This window comes from Oncorhynchus masou, chromosome 28 (genome assembly GCF_036934945.1).
Source record: "Oncorhynchus masou masou isolate Uvic2021 chromosome 28, UVic_Omas_1.1, whole genome shotgun sequence".
Taxonomy (NCBI): domain Eukaryota; kingdom Metazoa; phylum Chordata; class Actinopteri; order Salmoniformes; family Salmonidae; genus Oncorhynchus; species Oncorhynchus masou.
Genome location: NC_088239.1, coordinates 33,796,816 through 33,822,382, shown reverse-complemented (window position 1 = coordinate 33,822,382; position 25,567 = coordinate 33,796,816). Strand labels below are relative to the sequence as shown.

The 25,567-nt window shown below is 40.9% G+C and overlaps 1 protein-coding gene across 1 annotated transcript in view; it reads right to left on the bottom strand.

Annotated features, from left to right (window-relative positions):
- Positions 1-14,410: 14,410 nt before the first annotated feature.
- Positions 14,411-25,567, bottom strand: part of LOC135517529 (cadherin-10-like) — a 52,395-nt gene continuing 41,238 nt past the window's right edge. Inside the window, exons 11-12 of the mRNA XM_064941919.1 lie at positions 17,600-17,848; positions 14,411-15,533 (exon numbers count right to left, since the gene is read on the bottom strand). Of these exons, the coding sequence (XP_064797991.1) occupies positions 15,040-15,533; positions 17,600-17,848 (743 nt within the window). The 3' untranslated portion in view covers positions 14,411-15,039. The remainder of the gene's footprint in view (positions 15,534-17,599; positions 17,849-25,567) is intronic.

Here is a 25,567-nt window from a genome sequence, read left to right as displayed (position 1 = left end):
CCTCCAGACGTGACGCTTGGCATTCTGGCCAAAGAGTCCAATCTTGTTTTCATCAGACCAGAGAGTCTTGTTTCTTGTTTCTGTCCTTTAGGTGCCTTTTGGCAAACTCCAAGGGGGTTGTCATGTGCCTTTTTACTGAGGAGTGGCTTCCGTCTGGCCAGTCTAACATAAAGGCCTGATTGGTGGAGTGCTGCAGAGATGGTTGTCCTTCTGGAAGGTTTTCTCACTCCAAGGTCCTTTTCTCCCGATTGCTTAGTTTGGCCAGACGGCCAGCTCTATGAAGAGTCTTGATGGTTCCAAACTTCTTCCATTTAAGAAAGATGGAGGCCGCTGTGTTCTTGGGGACCTTCAGTGCTGCAGACATTTGGTCCCCAGATCTGTGCCTCAACACAATCTTGTCTTGGAGCTCGACAGACAATTCCTTCCACCTCATTGCTTGGTTGTTGCTCTGACATGCACTATTAAACGTGGGACATTATATAGACGTGTGTGCCTTTCCAAATCATGTCTAATCAATTGTATTTACCACAGGTGAACTCCAATCAAGTTATAGAAACATCTCAGGGATGATCAATTGAAACAGGATGCATCTGAGCTCAATTTCGATTCTCATAGCAAGGGGTCTGAATACTTAAGTAAATAAGGTATTTCTGTTTTTATTTTTAATACATTTGCACACAAAACAAATCGAAAAATCATTATGGCGTATTGTGTGAAAATTGATAAGGAAAGAAAATAATTTAATCCATTTTAGAACAAGGCTGTAACTTAACAAAATGTCACTCACCAACTGGATTCGGTCTTATGTAGCAAAATGTGAAATTGTGTTTTTTACATTGGATAAAAGTAGTGTCTACACCCATTCACCATCGTTCACACCCTCTTAAGCTTTAGCCCCACCCATCTCGTTTTGCTCTCAGAGCGCACACTTGATGCTCTGGGCAATGATTTGTTTACCTCTGTATAAAATGAAAACAACCTCACCAGCTCTGCTGGCAACAACTTCATTATGCCTTTTTTTGCAGACGTTTACTGACACCGGCCATATTCATCGGGTGTTGTACACAAGTCACGTAACGTTAGCTAACAAGCCAGCCAGCTAACGTTAGCTAGTTAAACAACAATGAACAAAGTGACAATAATGTCCAACATTAGGAGCTAACTAGAAGAGCAAACAGCTCTGGGAAACAAATAATAAGGTCTGCTAGGGAGCCAGCCAGCTAAGGTTAGTTAGCTAAAATTAAACTTTAGTTTAAGACATATACACTACCGGTCAAAAGTTTTAGAACACCTACTCTTGATTTTTACTATTTTCTACATTGCAAAATAATATTGAAGACATCAAAAATAAAAATATGAAATAACACGTATGGAATCATGTTGTAAACAAAAAAGTGTCAATGTTTTTATATTTGAGATTCTTCCAAAAAACTCCCTTTGCCTTGATGACAGCTTTGCACACTCTTGGCATTCTCTCAACCAGCTTCATGGGGTAGTCACCATGGAATGCATTTAAATTAACAGGTGTGCCTTGTTAAACGTGAATTTCTTGAATGTATTTCCTTCTTATGCATTTGAGCCAATCAGTTGCGGTGTGACAAGGTGGGGGGTAAAATACCTAGTCCATATTATGGCAAGAACAGCTCAAATAAGCAAAGAAAAACAACAGTCCATCATTATTTAAAACATGAAGGTCAGCCAATATGGACCATTTCAAGAACTTTGAACGTTTCTTCAAGTGCAGTTGCTAGTGCTACCGTTTGGGATTTATTTAGTATTCAAGGCAAACTTAACCAGCAAGGCTACCACAGCATTCTGCAGCGTTACACCATCCCATCTGGTATGGGCTGAGTGGGACTATAATTTGTTTTTCAACAGGACAATGACCCAACACACCTCCAGGCTGTGTAAGGGCTATTTTACCAAGAAGGAGAGTGATCTGGCCTCTACAATCCCCCGACCTCAACCAAATTGAGATGTTTTGGGATGATTTAGACTGCAAAGTGAAGGGAAAGCAGCCAACAAGTGCTTAGCATATGTGGGAACTCCTTCAAGACTTTTGGAAAAGCATTCCAGGTCAAGCTGGTTGAGAGAATGCCAAAAGTGTGCAAAGCTGTCATCAGGGCAAAGAGTGTTCATTGAATTAAAAAAACAACTTTTTAAGTTACTATATGATTCCATACGTGTTATTTCATAGTTTTGATGTCTTCACTATTATTCTACAATGTAGAAAATAGTAAAAACAAAGAAAAACCCTGGAATGAGTAGGTGTTCTAAAACTTTTGACCAGTTGTGTAGCTAGCTAGATAAACATTGATCCTAGCTAGGTAAACAATGTTTGAAATCACACATGTCACGTAAAGTTAGCTAACGAGCCAGCCAGCTAACATTAGTTAGTTGAACAACAATGAACAACGTTCCAACAACGCCACAGTGCTTTGAGCTAACCAATCAGGTCCAATGTTAGCTAGCTAACATTTAGCTCAAACTAGAAAATCTAATGGCTCAGGGAAACAACTAATAATGTCATCTAGGGAGCCAGCCAGCTAACATTAAATAGCTAGCTTTCTTTCAAAATTAATAACGTGTAATATCTGAAAATGTAGCTCGCTATCTTACCTGTGTACATCTTATGCATGATGGACGCGTCTCCATCTCTTTAGCTATCATACTTGAATTCCACTGATATCAAAACTTGATCCTCCAGAAAGTGGAGAGCAACAATTACACAGCTCCACTACACAATACTTCAAAAAGCAGTGTTTTACAGGATTACCAACACAGACTGACGAGCTCAAATAGACAGAAGCCTTGAATATGGCAGACCAATCCAAACTCCACTCTCTGCATGTCCAGCCCACTCATTATCTCATCCAATCATGGCTAGTGAGAAGGTTGCCAATTTTTTCTGTGGCTTAAAACCTCTTGGAACTCCCCATCCCGGATCCGGGATCGTGACTAAAGCCTCAGGCTCATTAGCATAACGCAACGTTAACGATTTCTGAAAATCGCAAATAAAATGAAAATAACGCGTCTGCTCTCAAGCTTAGCCTTTTCTTAACAACACTGTCATCTCAGATTTTCAAAATATGCTTTTGAACCATAGAAATTGACTAATTTGTGTAAGAGTATGCAAAGCTAGCATAGCATTTTGAGTAGCATTTAGCACGCAACATTTTCACAAAAACCAGATAACCAAATAAATAAATCATTTACCTTTGAAGAGCTTCTGATGTTTTCAATGAGGAGACTCTCAGTTACATACCAAATGCGCAGTTTTTCCTGAAAGCGTCTGTGTGTAGGAGAAATCGTTCCGTTTTCTACATTGCGTCTGGCTACCGAAACGAACCGAAAATTCAGTCACCTACAACGTAAAACTTTTTCCGGATTAACTACCGAAACATGGCAAACGTTGTTTGGAATCAATCCTTTTTCACATATCTCTTCATTGATATGCAGTTTGTGGAAGCTTGCTTTCCTCTCTGTATCGCATGGAAAAATACTGGCAGCTGACTTTTGCGCACCAATTTCGGCGCAGGATACCGGGCGGACACCTGGTAAATGTGGTCTCTTATGGTCAATCTTCCAATGATCTTCCTACAAATACGTCACAATGCTGCAGACACGTTGGGGAAACGACAGAAAGGGCAGGCTCATTCCTCTCGCATTCACAGCCATATAAGGAGACAATGGAAAACAGAGCCTCAAAAGTCCTGCTCATTTCCTGGATGCCGTCTCATCTTGATTTTGCCTGAAGCTCACGTTCTAGGGCACGCACAGAAAATATCTTGGTAGTTCTGGACACGTCAGAGTGTTTTCTTTCGAAAGCTATCAATTATATGCATAGTCGAGCATCTTTTTGTGACAAAATATCTTGTTTAAAACGGGAACGTTTTTCAACCAAAAATGAAATAGCGCCCCCAGAGCATCAACAGGTTAACCAACAAGGCTCGTAATTTAACCATTTTATTCGTATTTACAGATGGCATACAAGTTTGTTACTAAGGCACATGAAAGATAGCATGTATGAGAAGGCTGTTCTGACAAAAAAAACGGATTTTGATAAAAATGTTTAATTCCGTTCAAACGACTCTCCTGTGAAGTCATGATTTGCAACATACGCCTGGTTTCCTGAATCGGGTCACAAATGTGGAGGGGTCTGAATACTTTCAGAATGCACTGCACATTTACATTTTGGTAATTTAGCAGACACTTTTATCCAGAGTGACGTACAACTGGTGCATTCAACTGAGGTAGATAAACAACAACATATCACAGTCATAGCAAGTGAAACATTTCTGAAACCTTTATTGAGAGTGTTGTTGTTTATGCCTGCTACTTGCAAATGTATTTCTATATTGTAAAACACATGTATTTTAATACATGATTCTGTACTTTATTTTGATACATTGGTCTTCATGGCATTTTGAAATTGTATTTTGCACATTTTTGCCTATCCCTGGGTACAGTAGTGTTTGATGCGTGATAACCTCTCCCCTGTATGTATGCTGTTTCTGATTTAGACATTTTTATTTTACCTGTTACAAAGCACCATACAGCTGAACATACTGTAAATGCATGCAATTATTTACCCTTGAGAGCTAGGTCTTCAGTCTCGATAATAATATTACTATTAATAATAATAATAACTGTATTTGTATAGTACTTTTCAGTAAACAAAGTGCTTCAAATCCTAAAATAATGTATGTATTCTTAATCCAGCTGTGCAGTATATGGTTGTAATCCTATCTCTGTGGGGTTTTTCTTTGGGGGGGGGGTTAAGGAAACAAAGCGATATTAGAGTTTAACCTACTTACATTTGCAAGAACCTTCTTGCAGTTATAACTAGGCCTATGGTCCTCCATAGAGAGACAGATTAGAGTTCAAGTTGATGATGCTCATTATGTTCTCCATGATGTATCCTGGCACAGTCTTCAGCTTTTTCACACCATAAAATCCAGAAGGTGATAGATGGATTGCCGGGGCTGTTTTTCATCAAGACACTTTGAGTATCTTCATCCTGACTGTGCAAGCCTGGGTCTTAGAAAATTGGCTTAGCTGTGTCATGGGCTTGCTTTTATGAAGTGAAAAAGACTGAAGGCACTGTCAAGTATAGAGGGGGAGCTGTAGGCCTAGCCAATATATATGTGCTTTAGTAGTCTGCTATATCCTAGTCTTAGCAGAGTTGCCAACAACCGAATGTATATGGTTTTCAGGGATTTAGCTAATTCAACCTACAGTAGATTCCTTTTCCTCTAAAAAACTCAGATGTTTTCTTTTACTCCTGCTATGTTAGGTTAGCCATATCCCTAAAATGTGACAGTTTACAAATGGAAAGAATTGAGGACCAACATCCGAGCTGCAAATAGACAGGTCAAGTTGTCTATACACAGAAAATTGAAAACCATAGGCAATGTAAAATGCTATGTGGAGAGAATGGACTATGCACCAATCTGATAGCTGATGCCTGTGCCCCATGTTTGCATGTCCCCTTCCTTGTAAACCAAACATTAACTCTTGCAGTGATGGGTTCTTCTAAAAATCAACCATAGTCAGAAACATCCATAACTTAACATTTATAATGACTAGACTCCCAGCCCCTTTAGGAAATGTATTTTCTTTATTAAAAGATGAGTATTGTGTCTTCTGGGGCCACCGGCTTCCATGATGACTCACTTGATTAATCGTTACCGTCCTCCGCCCAGACGCATCGCCGGACGCACCGCTTAGCTCCACTCAAGTGTGAGTTCAACCTCTAAACAGGGGACACAGAACTGCCTCCCCAAATGACACCATATTCCCTATATAGTGCACTACTTTCTACCAGGGCCCTGGTCAAATGTAGTGCACTAAATAAGGAATAGGGTGTCATTTGGGACGAATACACTGTGACAGGGAGAGCCATTCCCACTCCTCCAGAACCCCACCATGTCTCAGGTGGTCTGGATTCCCTGCCCCAGCCTGTCACATCCCATCCACATGCCAATACTTCACCTGAATTATTGATCACTATGGCCTAGCGGTCCATGCCTGACTCAGAAAAATGATTCCCTTCTGCGATTTTCAAACCTGATCCATCATAAAAAATATAATGTATTATACAACTTGACATGCAACCCATTTCTCGCTTCTTCTCGTCTGCTTCACAGGGGGTACAATAACATCCCAAATAAAGAAAGTTTTGGTTGTAGTTGCTTCAACGTGCTTGCAGGCAATTATTTACGCTGCATAGAGCAGTGTATGTTCAAACTATGAGAATAACACAGGGGAGGACCCCATGTGAGGAAGACAGTACTAAGTTATCTTCTATCATATCTGAGAGACCTTTTCTCAGAGTTGCTGATGTGACTATTTCAAGACATGAGAGATATCAAAGTCATAGAGAGTCAATCGATGGGGTGGTACAAAACCGATGTTGTGAAACTATACTCCTAACACACACACACACACACACACTAGTGGCACAAAATAATGCTAACATTAGAGACACAATTCTGAACCATTCTGAAGATGGTGACTTGACAAGACATCAGAAGCCACAATGGCCTCGGGCTAGAAAGCAATTTGTTACATCCAAATGCTTGTCACATCTGAGGAAGTTAAAGTGTGGGAAAAAAAAGATCAGCGATTGTCATCTGCCGCTTTGCACTTAAAGTGCACTGTGAGCACTAGAGCATTTGCTTACCCTGGGAATCCTCACCATGATAAGGTATCTGCCATGTATTATTCCATATGACATGCAAACAGGATATGCATAACATAAGTACTCACAAGCTGCCACATGTGAGGGAGACAGGTGGAACATGTGAGTTCTAGGTGTGAGTTCTTCCCCTCTGTGGTGTTTTAATTTGCGTCTGAAACAGCACCCTATCCCCTATGCAGTGGTTAAATCCCCTATGGGCCCTGTTAAAAAGTAGTGCATTATATGAAGAGTTTATATCCAATACGCTATATCCACAGTTTTTTCACATTTGTGTTTTTCATCAGATATGATTGCTTAATGAGTACCTTCATGTGTGTGTAAAATATTACTGTTCTCAGATTTTTATTTCATACGTTTTAGCTGTATGATTTTCTTTTAGCAAAACGCTATTATATCCATTGTTTGTATCCTGTATATCTGACTGATATGTGGTTCTTTCACTTAACTACTGTATATAATGAATGTATGAGTCGCTCTTGACAAGAGCATCTGCTAAATGACTAAAATGTCAAACGTAAATGTTTTACATGCAGATCTCATACTACTGTATTGAATAATATTGATGTCACAAATGTATCATTTGTACAGATCTTTATGAAACATGTAGTTGTTTTTTACATTTGAAGTTGTATAACCTAGCAGTACTACTTATTTTTCTAAAAGTGTGGCAGATATCACATTTAGACAAAAACATGATTATTTGTCTCTCTGAAATGAAACCATCAAGTTGTACATTTTAACCTAATACATGTCTGTCATTGTCAGGCATATGTGTATAGTTGGCAGGGAAGTCAGGCGCAGGAGAGTCAAACGGAGTGTAAAATGGAGTCTTTTAATAATAAAGTCCAAGTAACATGCTCCATAACACTAAATAGCCAAATGAACAATAAATAAATATGGGTACGAAGACCCGTCGCGCACCCATACAACAAAAACACTACACTGACAATAAACAATCTCTGACAAAGACATGAGGGGAAACAGAGGGTTAAATACACAACAGGTAATGAATGGGATTGAAAACAGGTGTGTGGGAAGACGAGACAAAACCAATGGTAAATGAAAAATGGATCAATGATGGCTAGAAGACCGGTGACGTCGAACGCCGAGCACTGCCCGAACAAGGAGAGGCAACGACTTCGGCAGAAGTCGTGACAGTCATTGAACAACCCCATGCCATGATTGGGGGGCGGCAGATAGCCTAAAGGTTGCTAGATCAAATCCCCGAGCTGACAAGGTAAAAATCTGTCATACTGCCCATGAATGAGTCAGTTAACCCACTGTTCCACAGTAGAACTTCATTGTAAATAAGAATTTGTTATTAACTAGTAAAATAAAGGTTACATTTTAAAACATTTGATACTGAAAAATACACCAATGTCATTAATAACTTATTTAAACAATTAAGGCTAATTTACCAATCATTCTGAAAATGGATATATAGCGTTTTGGAATTAAACTCTTCATATAGGGAATAGGGATCTGTTTGGGACACAGACTCAGTTCAGTGCACCACATGGGTTATTGCTCTCGGATGACTGATGCACCATTTATACTCTGATTAAGACTGCATCAAGATTAAGACTACTGTTTTGACCAGCACCCATTTGGGAGGCAGATTCAATTATCACCACCTCTCCTTGAGGACATGCTTCTCTTTTTTACTGTGAAAGGTACATTTTAATAATAAGCTATGGTAATTCAGTGTGACAGCCTGTTGTGTCTTTAGTCACTTATCATCCCTATTATCTAGCATAGACATGTCATCAAATAGTGTTGTGTCCTTCGGTGTACCACAATAGTAAAAATGAACATGGACAAATGCAAGCATTACCTAGTCTAAGGCTGGAAATCAATCAAAGTCACATTATAGACAAGGACATTGCACGTTACTTGAAGGTACCCTAATTGACGTGTATTTGATTGAATCCCTATTATTTAAAAAGAAAATGTATGTTCACGCTGTTTAGGAAACATATTTATGAAACCTTATGGCTTATTACAGTACATACAGTACCTTTAGAAAGTTATTGAATTCTGGTGGCATTTATGTATGGCAAAAACTAAAGAAAAAATTAGTTTTTAGCACATTTTTCCTAGATTTTGTCAAATTTAAAGGCATCTTCCCAATCTAACTGAACTAATATGGTAGCTTAATGACCTTTTTACCATTGTGATAACATTGTGTCACCAGTAGGAGCAGTAACACCAATGATGGGCAATGATACATTTGAGGTAAATTTAGATTTTTGGAAATAGAGGCCACATATTCTCACAGCTAAGGTCATTAACCCATTGAACATATATGATTAATCATTTTTCTCACAATGTAATTTCCCTTTATTAACATTGAGCAATACCAAGTGACACTTGGATTCAGAAACCCCAAATGATAAATGGAATCCTAAAATGTATGACAAACTAAAAGGGTGCAATTAGGCAAGAAATTGTATTTAATATAGACCCCTCCCCCGTTAACAGTTTGCCACCGGAGGGAATGTTCAAGGTCCTTGTGTATCTTTGTAATGATTTTCAAGGTGGTAACACCAATGCATAAAACTGAGAGACACATTTTATATTTGTAAAGAAAAAGTAGGTATTTTAAAAGCCGCCTTTTGTTTTTTAGTGATCTATACTCTATATGAAATACTCTTGTTTACTTTCTAGTGTTCAAAATAATAGATATCTCCAAATCCCCAAAACGTGTCACTGCAACTCTACTTGGTCACGACTGGGACAAGCCCATTTTAAACAATGCATAACGTTTTGCACTATAAATTACTGGATTATGTTGTATCAATGATAAACAGTTGAATATAAGCAAAAAACATGTATGATGTGTAACTATTTTTCATTTTAAAGTGTCTTTCAAGGTTCCAAAGGTGAAGGACTGAAAATGCATCCGCAATGCAAGAAACACCCCATAGGCCTCTATTACATCAGCATCCAAACGTCATAGACTGGTAAAGTGTGACTTCACTGTGCTGACTAGGCTAGCTGCTACACATAAAACTTATAATCAGACTACCTCACTAAATATAATGGAAAATACAATGACCTTAGATATAGGTCTCTCCCACTTCACAGCACTGATATCACACCATAACTAATGCTGCATAGTACTGATGTGGTGCTTGGAATATTAATGCAGAATTTTTGGCCACAAACGACATGGACGATTCATAGTGCGCCATATTACCGCCTTTGTGTCCAAAATGGCAACTTATTCCTTTTATAGTACACTACTTTTGACCAGATATAATACATTACATAGGGAATAGGGTGCCATTTGGGATGAAGCCCAAGTCTAAAGGTAATGGCCAGTGACAGTGGCACGTCTTTGCAGTCACCTTGGCGTGTCTCTCTGCCCGAATGCATTATTCAGAAAGGCATACTGTAGTATTGGTCGGGTCTCTCAGTAGAGTCTGGAAGTCCCCCTCTTTGTTCTGAAACTACAGCTCCAATTGTGCTTGTAATCAAATGTCTTGGGTGGCTCCAATAATGACATGATGTTGTTCTACAGATGTAGTGTATTCCTGGATAAGGCATCAATTCAATTAAAAAGGAAAGGTAGAATGTCACTTGATTTTTACTCACTGTCGAAAGGGGTGTGATATTTACAGTCAGTCAGTTTGGAGAAAATCATCTGGTAAATGACTGTGTACTATTACTGCCATAGACTCCCACATTGTCAATAGCAGTCAGTGTGTCTATCATAAATCAAGACACCATCTTGCTGGAGGAATAGTAATACTATTACTGCTAATACTATTAGTTTTAGCATGAGATGAGAATGTTAGCTAACCATGGAGACTTCATGAGTAACCATGTTGTGTCGCCATAAGTAATGGCACTTCAAAGAGATAAAGCATTATTATATTGTAAAGCTAATCATGACCAACCCCACATGTATACTTCAAAGTTTGGACTGTGGCTTGGACTAGTGTGGCTTGGACTGCGGCTTGGACTGCTGCTTGGACTGCGGCTTGGACTGTGGCTTGTGCGGTAAGTAGATTAAATATGTTTGTAAATCTGAGTACTCTGCATTGTCTGTGTCCTCTTTGAAAAAATTTGCTTTCTAGAACCTAAAAGGGTTATTTGGCTGTCCCCATAGGAAAACAGTTTGAAGAAACCTTTTTGGTTCCATGTAAAACCCTTTCCACAGAGGGTTCTACATGGTACCCAAAAGGGTTCTACCTGGAATCGAAAAGGGTTCTACCATGAACCAAAAAGGGTTCTCCTATGGGGACAGCCAAATAACCCTTTTGGAACCCTTTTTTCAAAGATTTTACCCACCATGAGGGACTAGGGTGCCATTTTAGGACACATCCATTTGTTATATTGGATATGATTCCACTCGTTTCAAAATATGCATAGAGCAACATTATCCATATTTGTGCTTGGACTAAACAAGTAGGAAGTTAATGTTGTGTGTAACCTCAGATGGAAGAGAGAGAAAGATAACTGGAATGTAATAAATTGGATGGGGGGAAAATAGAGAACTAATTCATCAAGAGAAAATATGTCCACAAAGGGAGAGCTGTTGATTATCTTATAAAATACCTCCCTAGCAGAGCCCCACCTGTTTTAAGCCCCACATTTTTAGCAAAAAAAAAAAATAGCTCTGATAAATTATATATTTTAAAAACAATTGGGGGTGCTTGCCTATTTTGCATGTTATTTTGTCATTAATGCGTGTCACAATATACAAAAAAATATATATAATTGAGTTAATAAAGCAGCATACAAACATGGTCTCTGTTCTTTTCTTGAGTAAGGCAGCTCCAAAATGCAGGTGTTTCAGCCGAGCTCAGTGCTTTCTGTGGTGGTGGGGCAGGCCAGCAGAAAATAGGAGCATTGTGCCGTGATTGGCTCAGTGTTCTGTCACTCATGGGGACACTACGTCACAAGTGAAAGTCCTTAGTAAATGTAGACATCGAACATTTAAGCCCTTTGGGTCCTGCCATAGAGTTACATTAGAAGAGCCCTTCCAAGAAGGCTCAAGATCATTGGCCACAGATAAAATGGCATCAAATCCGTTGTATGTACAGTAGCTTTGATTTGAAATCTTAGCGAATAGTCATCATCATAAATCTGTCGTGTCTTTACTATCATTAAATTGAAGACTCTCTGTAATTATTATTACGCGACCAACTGATTAATCACGTCACTGTAATTAACTAGGAAGTCGGAAAAATATTCAGATTACAAAGTTATCATTTCCTAAAATAACTTTTCAGATATTTTATCTGATCAATTTGTCTTCGAATTAATGAATTATTTACTTTACCTCACGTTAGTCTCATTTCAAACGTCGTAAATTGTTGGTTATCTGCACGTACCCAGTCTTCACTATGAGTCATCCATACATCAATTGTCTTAAATAATTTATTTATTACTAACTAAGTAATTCACAGAAATGTACAAACAAACAAGGTAAATGTGGTTACAAGAAATGATAGGAGAATGTGCCCTAGTGGGCTAGACAAAAGGGGAAGTGGGGTTCGACTAAGAAGTCACTACAGATTTAATAATTATAACAACTGAAATGCTAATCTTTTACACATGAACGCTCACTCATTCGGGAACAATTGCAATCAATATATATATTTACGCTCAGTGTGTCGTCTTGATCGCTGGTGAAAAGTTTGTTTCTTTTGTAGAATTGTCCGTCTCTCTCTCTCTCTCTCTCTCTTTATTCGGAATTGCAGAAAAGGGCTGTCCCAGGACGCCTGACCCTAACTGGGCTCAGGGGCGGTCCTCTGATTTAGTTAACTCCAATTCCCTTTTTGAATTTTCCTTCATTAAACAGTCCAAAATCACATTGTAAAATTGTGTAAACAGTATCATACTCACTCATTCATCTTATACAACAATTAGATGTAAACCTCATATCTGAGGCTATTATATAAACAGCGTTATGGTAATGTGGCCACGCCGTCTCCCATGAGCTTCCCCAAGTTGTAACAAATGGACCAGTTCGTAGCTGGATTCTTCACCGATCTTCTATACTTTCTCCGTAACATGAAATTTGTTCGGACCTCGAGTTATGTGAGGTGGAAGAAGTTCCCCTGTTCTCTATGAAAATGTACTCTCTCTATACTGCGTGTCCATGAGGAGATCCTCAGGAATTTACGACGTCTCTCTGACCACAGCAGCCTAGTTGAAGGAGGAAAGGGGGAGGCAGGGAGAGGGGGATGGGGATGGGGCATGCCACACCCAAAGAGGGCAACATCATGGCAAATCTTTTTTAATCCTTGTCATAGGAGAAATAATGAAGAGAAATTATACATAAAACGTATCAGTGCTCATCGGTTATTGAACATAAACATTACACAACAAGTTGCAAATTGCAAATTCAACAATCAGTGGATTGGAAGGAATCATTTGTCACGGATCCCCCCCGTACTGCTGCTCATTCTGTTCACCATTTCCAGAGGTCGACGCCACCGGCCTTCTAGGCTGCACTGAACTGTCATTACGCACACCTGGTTCCAATTCCTCACTGGTTGTGTTTGTATAAATATGCCCTTTGTTTCCCCAATTGGGTTGTCGATTATTGTTCCCATGTCCGTTGGTTGTGTGAGTGCCTAGGCAATGTCTCAGCCTGTGCTGCGTGTTTTGTGCATTGTGTATTACGGGTCTTGCCCCGTGTCGTTCTACGAGGTTTACCCTCACTCTTTTGTTTAGGTACATTCCAGTGTTTTGTATACATGTTTGTTTTGGTTGTATTAAAAACCCAGATGATGTATTCCTGCACCTGTCTCCAAATCCTTTATACCAGCGTGACATCAGTGGCTAACTGCAAGCATTGCAAAGCAACCACTAACGTTGGCCTGCTATTCAGTGGATAATAATTTGGTCTATTTTCACCCCTTAATTTTGCCTACTGTTCTAACTTGGTGGTGCACATGTAGCCTGTAACCTGGTTTAGAGAAATGTAAACATTGAATATTGTAAGAGCTTTCATTGTCTGCTATTATGCCTCCTTTATTTATCCTATGGTTATGACTGCAGGGAGTACACTGTAAGAACGGCCCAAGTTCTGAATGCTGTCGCTGTACATTTCAAAAGTGCTGAACAAATAGTTATATTGACTATGTCCTTCGTCGCACGATTATTAATGTCTTAATCAAAATTACGGATTGCCTCTTATCCGCTTGTCGTCCCATTATGCCATAGTTTGTACATCTTAATTGTCAGTAGAAACCACATTTGTTTAAAGCCATATCAGCTATTTGAATGAACAGCTATTTGAATGAACTATGAATGAACTGTTTCGCTGCCAGACAAGTCTCTGCTGACAGCCAGGTGTAGCAGTTGTAAGGTGTTGGGACTCTGCTGTTGAGGCTCTGCTGTTGGAACAGCTTTATGTAGGCCCTAACAGTTTGTGGGCACATTTGTCACTGTTATAGTGCAACTCATGTATTGTTTAGTGCTGTGTTGTGTAGTCGCTTTGCTGGCATGCATCCTACATTTTTTTTATTTTTTTGCCACACCAAGATGTACATGCTAAAATCACCACTGGTTGTAGCTCACGTACAGTTTCCTGTAGTTCAGATGGGGCCATGTAAGATTTACAATATGCATCATCTGCTGAACAGCAATGCTACCAAATTCCACTGATATGATGTATCATTGTATATTTTATAGAGGCCAAGGCATGGACTATGCCCTTATCTATGGAAAAATAGGGAAAAAGTGAAGTGTTTTTTGGGAATTTTTATTAATAAAATAAGTATAAAAATATAAATATAAAACAATATGACTTGGCAATCAAACAACATGAATTCAGTGTGTAACAGTTACCCTACAACGTACACGTCCTTATTACATTGTACACCTATGATGAAATGTATCCACAGTTTGACGAATAAACCTTACCAACCGTTCACATGAACATTGTTTGTCAAACAAAGATAGTGAATAGGATATAGTATGTCCATCATGGAAAAACAGTTCATACATGTATCTATTTCAAATGTAATTTGCAGGAAAAGCTTTTTTTATTTTTTTAAAACTTTTTTTCATGGATATGTTTTCCCATTAAACATTGATAGTATACAAGACTACTATCTCGTTCCTCAGTTACAAAACACATTGTCCACACCATTGTTCACAAAATTTCCTAAAATTCAAAGGCATCTTTACTGATTATACCAAAAACAGTAAAACTGTGAGAAATGTCACCACCAGTGTTGAGTGTAATGTTCAAGTCTTGAAATCTACTTGACCATTCATATGAATCAATGGATGGGTGGCAGGAAAGTGTGTGAGAGAGATTATTGAGACATGACGTTGATGATGAGCTGTTTACTTATAGGCCTAATTATGATCTAGGTTTCTCTCGCCGTGTCCTTCCCTATATACATATCTGCTAGTTTTTTGAACGGGGGTCCCCAGTTGCTGAGGTAATCGTACTCCTGGTCCCCCTCCACACATCCTGACTCCAGGGAGCTGAGGGACTCGGCTAGCGAGCCGCTCCCCTCATAGGCGTAGGTGGCCAGGGAGTCGTAGGGCGGCGCGGTGGGGTCCGAGTCGTTCTCATGAAGCCTCCCATGAATGAATTCTCTGACGTCGGCGTTATCCTTTATAGGAGATGTCCTCTGGAAGGGAAATAGCATCTCTGGGATGATATCCCTGCGCAGCTTGTTAGCGTCCATCACCTCTGGGTTGCGCAGCGTGCCAATATCAAAGGCCTGGGTGTCCTCCTCTCCGCCCCCTTCATCGTTGTAGCTGACGACGTTGTCTCTCACATCCTCTTTGGAGATGATCAGAGGCTCCTTCTTCCTCTGCTGCCTCCTCAGGGCAGCGAACAGCACCACGATCACTATAGACAACAAAGAGAGAGAATAACTTGAGTATGAGATGGGAGAGGAGTGGGCTTCGATACATGTGTCATGCATTAAGGAGATTCAGAAATGCAAAGAAGAGAGTAAGACGCATTTGCTATCAGTGATAAATCCGCTGCACTGCCGCGGGCACTCACCTCCTTTTATTAAAGATTCAGCAGAAAAGATTTTCTTTCTCTTTTCCGCTTAACTTCACATTCACTGTAGAAAAGCTGTAGCACTTGAAAGAGTGCCTCCTTTTTTCTCTCTCTCAAGTCAGACTACACTTACACACATGATTAAATGCATCTTACCATATTTTCATTTCTGAGCAGGACTTTTAATCAAAACTTGCCAACATGAGCAGAAATTTGCATCCAGAGAGAGGCGCTATGAGAGTGTGGGATTTTTATGGGGTCCAGCTCATTATTTTCATGAAAAAGGAGCAAAAATAGCAAAAATAATTCCTGCCAGTGTTACTCCCTCCTCCTCCTCTTTCCACCTCTCAGCACGTGCTGTAGCGCTCTACCTGCCTCCCACCTAGGTGTTAATTATAAAGCTCTCTCTGCAGGAGGGGCTCTTTAGAGGCCCTGTGACCAGAACTTTCTGACTGACCCATGCTGTGGTTTTGGGCGGTTTGGGGTGGCGAAGAGGAGGAGAAGCAGGAGGGCAAACCGTTCCAGCTCAGTGCCTACTGCCTGCCTGCCTGTCTGTCGGAGGCACAGTAGAGGTGAATTAGACAGCCTGTCATAGGGGTTCAAGCGAGAACCATTGGATAATGAGCAGATGTCATGATATTTCGCTCAAAAGGCAAGCATGGGGTTCAACCTTCAGCACTTCCAATCTGAGTGAGCCAGAAGCCAGAGCTACAGTTGAGCCTTCTTCAGTGTGAGACAGACAAGTGAAGGGAGACAGTGAGGAGGAACAGGCATGCAGTGGAAGAAATGTCAATACTTAATTTGCTAGCGATGAATCAGTTGCTAGGTGAAGATGCAAACATGATTCTAGTTAAGTGGAGATCATAAAACAGGTGTTTGTGAAAGAAAGATAGCATACACATGAAGAGGTGAACACATCAATAGATGAGCTGGGTCTCTGCAGTATCGCGTGAGGAGGAAGATTAGCATACACACTCAGGCACATTAGAACCTGTGTAATATTGTGTATAACACTGGGCTAAGGGCTGTTCTTAGGCACGATGTGAAGTGAAGTACACAAAGAAAACTCAGTGGATATGTATGTTGCCGTTAGGTCACTGTCATGACTTTTAATGGGATAATTGAATTCATCCACATCTTAAATAGGCTCCTCTTATATGATGCTGCTTTGGTGGCACTGGGGTTATGCTTGGCCAAGTGCAGTACCAGGTTCAAAGTCAGTTTTTGGCCATTACTTATTTATATACCCTTGAACATAAGCACTACATATTTTAGCTTTTTGCCGTGGAAAATGACATGCATACTTGCAGTTTTGCACTGTGTGCTTTTACAATACTGCATTAGCTCACAAAGGGGGCTGAAGTGGTGCTTTAGGAAGTCAGGAAATAGCATGTGACCTACTTTAGCACGGAAAAACACAAACCTTTTTGTCAAGTGTATATATCCACTAATGAAAGCTTTCATCCCGCTACGCCATTTTCATGAGGAAACACACTGTATTTACACAAGCAACCAGCAAAGTATGCCTCGGCGAGTGGTACTACATTCAACTATCTTTAGTTGAAGAATGATGATGAAAGGAATACACACAAAGAAGAAGGAGTCACAGAAGTAGCACAGTGGATTTAAGTGCTGTCGAAGGACTTTGTGGCTACAGACCTGTTCAGCACAGTGCAGTATATTTATTTGTGGTAGAGTCCAACACAGCCCATAATAATTACCTCCACTTTGTAATACGTGAATTGGATTCCGTGTGTTTAGACTTAAGAATATTACTTGAGTGCTCTGACTCTGATTTGGGTGTCTCCCAAATGGCACCATATTCCCTATACGTTTGAACAGAGCCTTATGGGCTCTACACAAAGCCGTTGACTGTCTGTACCAGTGTAATTGATAGTAATACTTACTCAAGAGGATAATGACACAGAGCAGGATAGCCACCAGGGCTCCAGTGCTCAGCCCGGCAGACAGCAGAGCCTCAGTGTTGCAGGACTGCATGTTCCCCCGGCTGTCGCAGGCACACACATTCACAGTCAAAGTGCTGGTGCTGCTCTGGATAGGGTAGTCATTGTCTGAGATCACCACGGGCAGTAGGTAGGTATTCATCTCACGCCGGCTGAATCCTGCCCTCCGAGTCAGGATCCTGGCTGTGTTATCTAAGGGGTGGATTGCAGAGGAAAGAAATAGAGGATTCGAGAAATTAAATGTAGTTTGTAATGTTTTGAACAAATGGTCCCCCTAAAGCTTGTATCGTTGCAGCTCCATAGGTTACACAAAAGTACATAATACATCTCACACCATCACTGTAACAAATTGCTGTAAATTTACAGCATCAAATGTACAGTTAGCTACTGTAATTATATATGACAATACAGTACTGTAAAGAGCAATGCATGTTGGGGGCTCAATGGCATTCTGCTACACTGCTGTAAAATGACATGCAGCCAAAACAGGCCTTTTGGGATATTTCAAATACAAATACAAGTGTGGGAAAAGACTGATTGGAAAGCAAATGGTTCCTGCGGAAAAGAGAAGACTAATCAGCCTGTAGGCTCACCAAATAAACTTAGCAAAAAAAGAAATGTCCCTTTTTCAGGACCCTGTCTTTCAAAAATCATTTGTAAAAATCCAAATAACTTCACAGACCTTCATTGTAAAGGGTTTAAACACTGTTTCCTATGCTTGTTCAATGAACCACAAACAAAGAATGAACATGCACCTGTGGAACGGTTGTTAGGACACTTTTAACTACAGCTGGTAGGCAGTTAAGGTCACAGTTGTGAAAACTTAGGACACTAAAGAGGCCTTTCTACTGAAAAACACCAAAGGAAAGATGCCCAGGGTCCCTGCTCATCTGTGTGAATGTGCCTTAGGCATGCTGCAAGGAGGCATGAGTAATGCAAATATGCCCAGGGAAATAAATTGCAATGTCTGTACTGTGAGATGCCTAAGACAGCGCTACAGGGAGACAGGACGGACAGCTGATCGTTCTCGCAATGGCAACCACGTGTAAAAACACCTGCACAGGATTGGTACATTCGATCATCACACCTGCGGGACAGGTACAGGATGGCAACAACTGCCTGAGTTACACCAGGAACGCACAATCCCTCCATCAATGCTCAGACTGTCTGCAGTAGGCTGAAAGAGGCGAGGGCTTTTAGGCTTGTTGTAAGGCATGTCCTCACCAGATATCACCAACGTATAGGCACAAACCCACCATCACTGAACCAGAAAGGACTGGCAAAAAGTGCTCTTCACTAACGAGTCGCGGTTTTGTCTCACCAGGGGTGATGGTCGGATTCGCGGTTATAGTCGAAGGAATGAGCGTTACACCGAGGCCTGTACTCTGGAGTGGGATCAATTTCGGGCGGCAGGATAGCCTAGTGGTTAGAGCGTTGGACTAGTAACCGGAAGGTTGCAAGTTCAAGTTCCCGAGCTGACAAGGTACGAATCTGTCGTTCTGCCCCTGAACAGGCAGTTAGCCCACTGTTCCTAGGCCGTCATTGAAAATAAGAATTTGTTTTTAACTGACTTGCCTAGTTAAATAAAGGTAAAATAAAAAATAAAATACAATTTGGAGGTGGAGGGTCCGTCATGGTCTTGGCCGGTGTGTCACAGCATCATCGGACTGAGCTTGTTGCCATTGCAGGCAAACTCAACGCTGTACATTACTGGGAAGACATCCTCCTCCCTCATGTGGTACTCTTCCTGCAGGCTCATCCTGCTATGACCCTCCAGCATGACAATGCCACCAGCCGTGCTGCTCGTTTTGTGCGTGATTTCCTGCAAGACAGGTATGTCAGTCCTCTGCCACGGCCAGCAAAGAGCCCGGATCCCAATCCCATTGAGTACATCTGGGACCTGTTGGATCGGAGGGTGACTTTTAGGGCCAATCTCCCCAGAAATATCTGGGAACTTGCAGTTGCTGTGGTGGAAGAGTGGGGTAACATCTCACAGCAAGAGCCGGCAAATCTGGTGCAGTCCACGAGGAGGAGATACACTGCAGTACTTAATGCAGCTGTTGGCCACACCAGATACTGACTGCTACTTTTGATTTTGATCCCCCTTTGTTCATGGACACATTATTCCATTTATGTTAGTCACATGTCTGTGGAACTTGTTCAGTTTATGTCTCAGTTGTTGAATCTTATTATGTTCATACAAGTTTTTACACGTTAAGTTTGCTAAAAAAATAAATTGACAGCGAGAGGACATTTCTTTTTTTGCTGAGTTTATGTTGTGAACTTTTACATATGACTATTGAGTGAACAGTATTGTCTCAGAAAGTAAAACAAGAGAGAGGCTTTTGACAAAAGGGCATCAGCCATCGCCGGTGAGTTAGCTGCGCATCATTGGGTGAGTCAGTGAAACTGGAAAGCTTTTTTAGGACTTAAATGTCCTTCTCATATTGTACAATACACTGTATGTGTCTCCACACACCTAGGCCTAGGCTATTGATGGATTCAAGACAAGGTAGTTTTTATTGATCTCAGATTCTCAGTTCGTCAGTGTCTAAGTAGGCTATAATTTCAGTTGTGAGGTAATAAAAACAATTCTGCTAAAATCTTCAATTATATAAAATGATGTAAAATTGCATGAAATCCAGTCATAAAAGGCCAAAAAAAATCAGGTTCCTAGGCTACAAACTTTTCCCCCAATGTGTGCAACTAATGCAAGCACCTCGACCCTACTGCTCTATGCCAGTACGCAAAATCTATAATAATGCTATTACAAAGGTGATTTATGGTTTCATGCATTCTGGTACCTCAAAGCCCCCGATGTCACCCCTGATATGTGTAGGGGACGGATCTGTGAGGCAGTAAATCTCAAACCTGTAATGGTTGCGTGTTTAACTATGTCCTCTCGATATGTTTTTCCCTGTGGTCACAAAACACCAAATATGAATTGGTGTGCTGTAATATATACTGTAATTACATATTCAATGTTAGCAATTGTGATTGTATTACAATACAATTTAACAATAAAGTACTGTATTGCTGTTTGCTCTATATTTACAGAAACATGGTGTAAATGATGGTGCATTGTGGAAAGAAATGTGTGGGAGCTGAAATAATCGCTGGCTTATAAACATATTTTGAGGCGTGCCTTGTAAGTGGCTATATTCACCCGTTAGTAAGAATGCTGTACCAACTGAACTGACATGTGTTAGTTGTGTCTGAGCATTTTAATGTGCATAGGAAACAGATCACAACATAACTAGTCTTAAAATGTTACTGATTTGCTAAGATATAATGGCTTGCAAAAGCATTCAACCCCTTGACATTTTTCCTGTTTTGTTGCTTTACAACCTGGAATTAAAAAAAAAACATTTGGGGGGTGTTTGTATAATTTGACTTACACCACATGCCTACCATTTTGAAGATGCAAAGTATTTTTTCTTGTGAAACAAACAAGAAATAAGACAGAAAACTGAACTTGAGCCTGCATAACTATTCACCCCGCCAAAGTCATTACTTTGTAGAGCCAACTTTTGCAGCAATTACAACTGCAAGTCTCTTGGGGTATGTCTCTATAAGCTTGGCACATCTAGCCACTGGGATTTTTGCCCATTCTTCAAGGCAAAACTCCTCCAGCTCCTTCAAGTTGGATGGGTTCCGCTGGTGTACAGCAATCTTTAAGTCATACCACAGATTCTCAATTGGAATGAGGTCTGGGCTTTGACTAGGCCATTCTAAGACATTTAAATGTTTCCCCTTAAACCACTCGAGTGTTGCTTTAGCAGTATGCTTAGGGCCATTGTCCTGCTGGAAGGTGAATCTCCATCCCAGTCTCAAATCTCTGGAAGACTGAAACAGGTTTTCCTCAAGAATGTATTATTTATTTATATTATATTTAGCATCAACCATCATTCCTTCAATTTTGACCAGTTTCCCAGTCCCAGGGCCTATGAAAAACATCCCCACATGATGCTGCCACCACCATGCTTCACTGTGAGGATGGGGTTCTCGGGGTGATGAAATGTGTTTTCCTTGATGGCCAAAAAGGTCAATTTTAGTCTCATCTGACCAGAGTATCTACTTCCGTATGTTTCGGAGTCTCCCGCATACCTTTTTGCGAACACCAAATGTGTTTGCTTATTTTTCTTTAAGCTATTTTCTGGCCACTCTTCCGTAAAGCCCAGCTCTGTGGAGTTTACTTCTTAAAGTGGTCCTATGGACAGATATTCCAATCTCCACTGTGGAGCTTTGAAGTTCCTTCGGGATTATCTTTGGTCTCTTTGTTGCCTCTCTGATTAATGCCCTCCTTGCCTGGTCTGGGTTGGTGCCATATTTATTCCATTTTTTTATAATGGATTTAAAGTTTCTGATATTTTTTTATGACCAAATCCTGATATGTACTTCTCCACAACTTTGTCCCTGACCTGTTTAGAGAGCCCCTTGGTCTTCATGGGGCCGCTTGCTTGGTGGTGCCCCTTGCTTAGTTGTGTTGCAGACTCTGGGGCATTTCAGAACAAGTGTATACATATTCAGATCATGTCACAGATCATGTGATACATAGATTGCACACAGTTGGACTTTATTTATCACATTATGTGAATTCTGAAGGTAATTGGTTGCACCAGATCTTATTTATGGGCAAAGGTGGTGAATACATATGCACACACCACTTTCCCGGTTTTTATTTTGTATTTACATGGCATTTTTATTTTTTTATTTTGTGTATGTCCATTACATGAAATGCAAATAAAAATATATTTAAATTACAGGTTGTAATGCAAAAAAATAGGAAAAAACACCAAGGGGGATGAATACTTTTGCAAAGCACTGTATTTTTGTCTGTTTTGCATTGTGCTCATTGCAAGTTTGGAAGCATCTGTTTAGGCCTCTAGAAGTACACGTCATATAAAACAACTAATAATCATACATATGCTGTAATTGCAAATATCTAGCAGACAAACTGCTTGCAGCAATCCCATGTAGTTACTGTAAAACACTAATATTATGATTAAAGTAGCACTTACTTTCATATAGTAGTCACATCTTACAGTATTTTACTGTAGCATGGCTCAGATATTACTTTAACCTCTATGGGATCGATGTCCCCCCGTGGGACGGTTGAGCCAATGTAGGATATGGGGGGATTAGCATGAGGTTGTAAGTAACAAAAACAATTCCCAGGACACAGACACATCTGATACAGGCAGAAAGCTTAAATAGATGTTACTCTAACTGCACTGTCCAAATTACAGTAGCTATTATAGTGAAAGAATACTATGCTATTGTTTGAGGAGAGTGCACAATTATGAACTTCAAAATGTATTAATAAACCAATTAGGCACATTTGGGCAGTCTTGATACAACATTTTGAACAGATATGCAATGGTTCATTGAATCTGTCTAAAACTTTCCACATACACTGCTACCATCTAGTGGCCAAAATCTAAATTACGCCTGGGCTGGAATAATACATGATGGCCTTATTCTTGCATTTCAAAGATGACGGTACAACAAAACAATGATTTATTTTATATATTTTACCAGATCTAATGTGTTATATTCTCCTACATTCCTTTCACATTTCTACAAACTTCAAAGTGTTTCCTTTCAATGGAATCAAGAATATGCATGTCCTTGCTTTAGGTCCTGAGCTACAGGCAGTTAGATTTGGGTATGTAATTTAGGTGAAAATTGAGAAAAAGCGTCAGATCCGTATTAACTTAAAGAACACTGGTGGTAAATTACTGTGAATATTAGAATAATGCACTTGTCACTACCCAGAGGTGGGCAAAGATACATCAACAAGTATCTTTCAACAAATACATAGAATCTTGAAGAGCAATGTATTATTAACTACTACAGCATTCTCAGTAATGGCTACAGAGATGTTTTACTTGCTATGACTGTGATATGTGTTAATTTATCAACCTTAGTTTAATGCATTGACTGTAAGTCAGTCTGGACAAGAGTGTATGCTAAACGACCAAAATGTGAAAATGAAAATTTGCAAAGCACACTGCTTGGTATTATTCTAATGACTTCCACTGTCAAATGATTTTATATTTGAATAAAATGTGGCCTTATTTGCGGTCAGAGCTCATTAGAACAATACCCAGCATTGTGCTTTGCAAGTGTTTATATGTACATGTTGGTCATTTAGCAGACACTCTTATCCAGAGAAACTTTCAATCAGTTCATTAAACTAAGGTAGATAAAAAGAGCATATGAATGTAACACTGTGGCAAGTAAAACATGATGTTACCGTTACTGTGTATGTTGTTGTAATTAAGCAGACTACCTGCAAGTCTATGTTTAAAGAGATAGATGGTGTCACGCCTTGGTCATTGTATTTTGTGTTTTCGTTATATATTTGGTTAGACCAGGGTGTGACATGGGTTATTGTATTGTATTTTCGTATTGGGGTTTTGTAGTGTTTGGGATTTCGTGGGTGATTGTTCCTGTCTCTGTGTAGTGTGCACCAGTCAGGCTGTAATAGGTTTCACGTTCTGTTTTGTTGTTTTTGTATTTATTAGTTATTCGTGTTTAGTTCGTTCGTTTGTCTTCCTAATAAACATGAGTAACTTACATGCTGCATTTCGGTCCGACTCTCCTTCAACAAAAGAAGAACGCCGTTACAGAATCACCCACCAAACACGGACCGAGCAGCGAGTCAACAGGCAGGAGCAGCGCAAAGAGGAGCCGCGTTTTAAGGATTTCTGGACATGGGAGGAAATCCTTGACAGAAGAGGACCCTGGGCTAAACCAGAGGAGTGTAGCCGCCCTAAAGTGCAGCAGGCGAAGAGGAAACAGGAGCTACACGAAAGGCAACAGAAGCAGTGGGAGAGGCTACACCATTTGGAGAATTGGACATGGGAGGAGGAACTGGACAGAAAAGGACCCTGGGCTCAGCCTGGTGAATATCGCCGCCCCAAGGAGGAATTAGAAGCGGCTAAAGCGGAGAGGCGCAAGTATGAGGAGGCAGCACGGCGACGTGGATGGAAGCCCGAAAAGCAGCCCCAAAAATGTTTTGGGGGGGGGCTATCAGGGGGAGTGGCTGAGTCAGGAGACAGACCTGAGTCAACTCTCCCTGTTTATTGTGAAGAGCCAAGGAGGAGGTCAGAACCAGTGTTGGAGGTGAGCGAAGCAGAGACTGTGAAGGAGTTAATGGGGAAATTGGAGGAGAGTTTAATGAGGGAGTTGCTAGTTTGGTGCTTTAGGTATAATATTCGGCCGACGGAGCGTGTCGGGGATTTAATGGCACCTGGGTCAGCACTCCATACTAGTCCTGAGGTGCGTGTTAGTCGGCTGGTGGAAAGTGTGCCAGCCTCATGCACTAAGCCTCCTGTGTACCTACCTAGCCTTGCACGTCCTGTGCCAGTCCTGCATTCAGGCTCTCCAGTACACCTTCACGGTCCAGTCCATCCTGTGCCACCTTCACACACCAGTCTTCCGGTAGTAGCTCCCCGCACCAGGCTTCCTGTGCCTGTCCTTTATCCAGTACCACCTCCACACCCCAGCCCTCCAGTAGCAGCTCCCCGCACTAGGCTTCCTGTGCGTGTCCTCGGCCCAATACCACCAGTGCCAGCACCACGCATCAGGCCTACAGTGCGCCTCGCCTGTTCAGCGCAGCCAGCGCTTTCTCCCTCTCCTGCACTGTCGGAGTCTCCCGCCTGTTCAGCGGTTCTAGAGCCTTCCTCCTCTACAGCGCTGCCGGAGCCTCCTGCCTGCATGGAGCAGCCAGAGCTGTCAGTCCGCATAGAGCAGCCAGAGCTGCCAGTCTGCATGGAGCAGCTAGTCTGCATGGAGCAGCCAGAGCTGCCAGTCTGCAAAGAGCTGCCAGTCTGCAAAGAGCTGCCAGTCTGCATGGAGTTGCCAGTCTGCATGGAGTTGCCAGTCTGCATGGAGTTGCCAGTC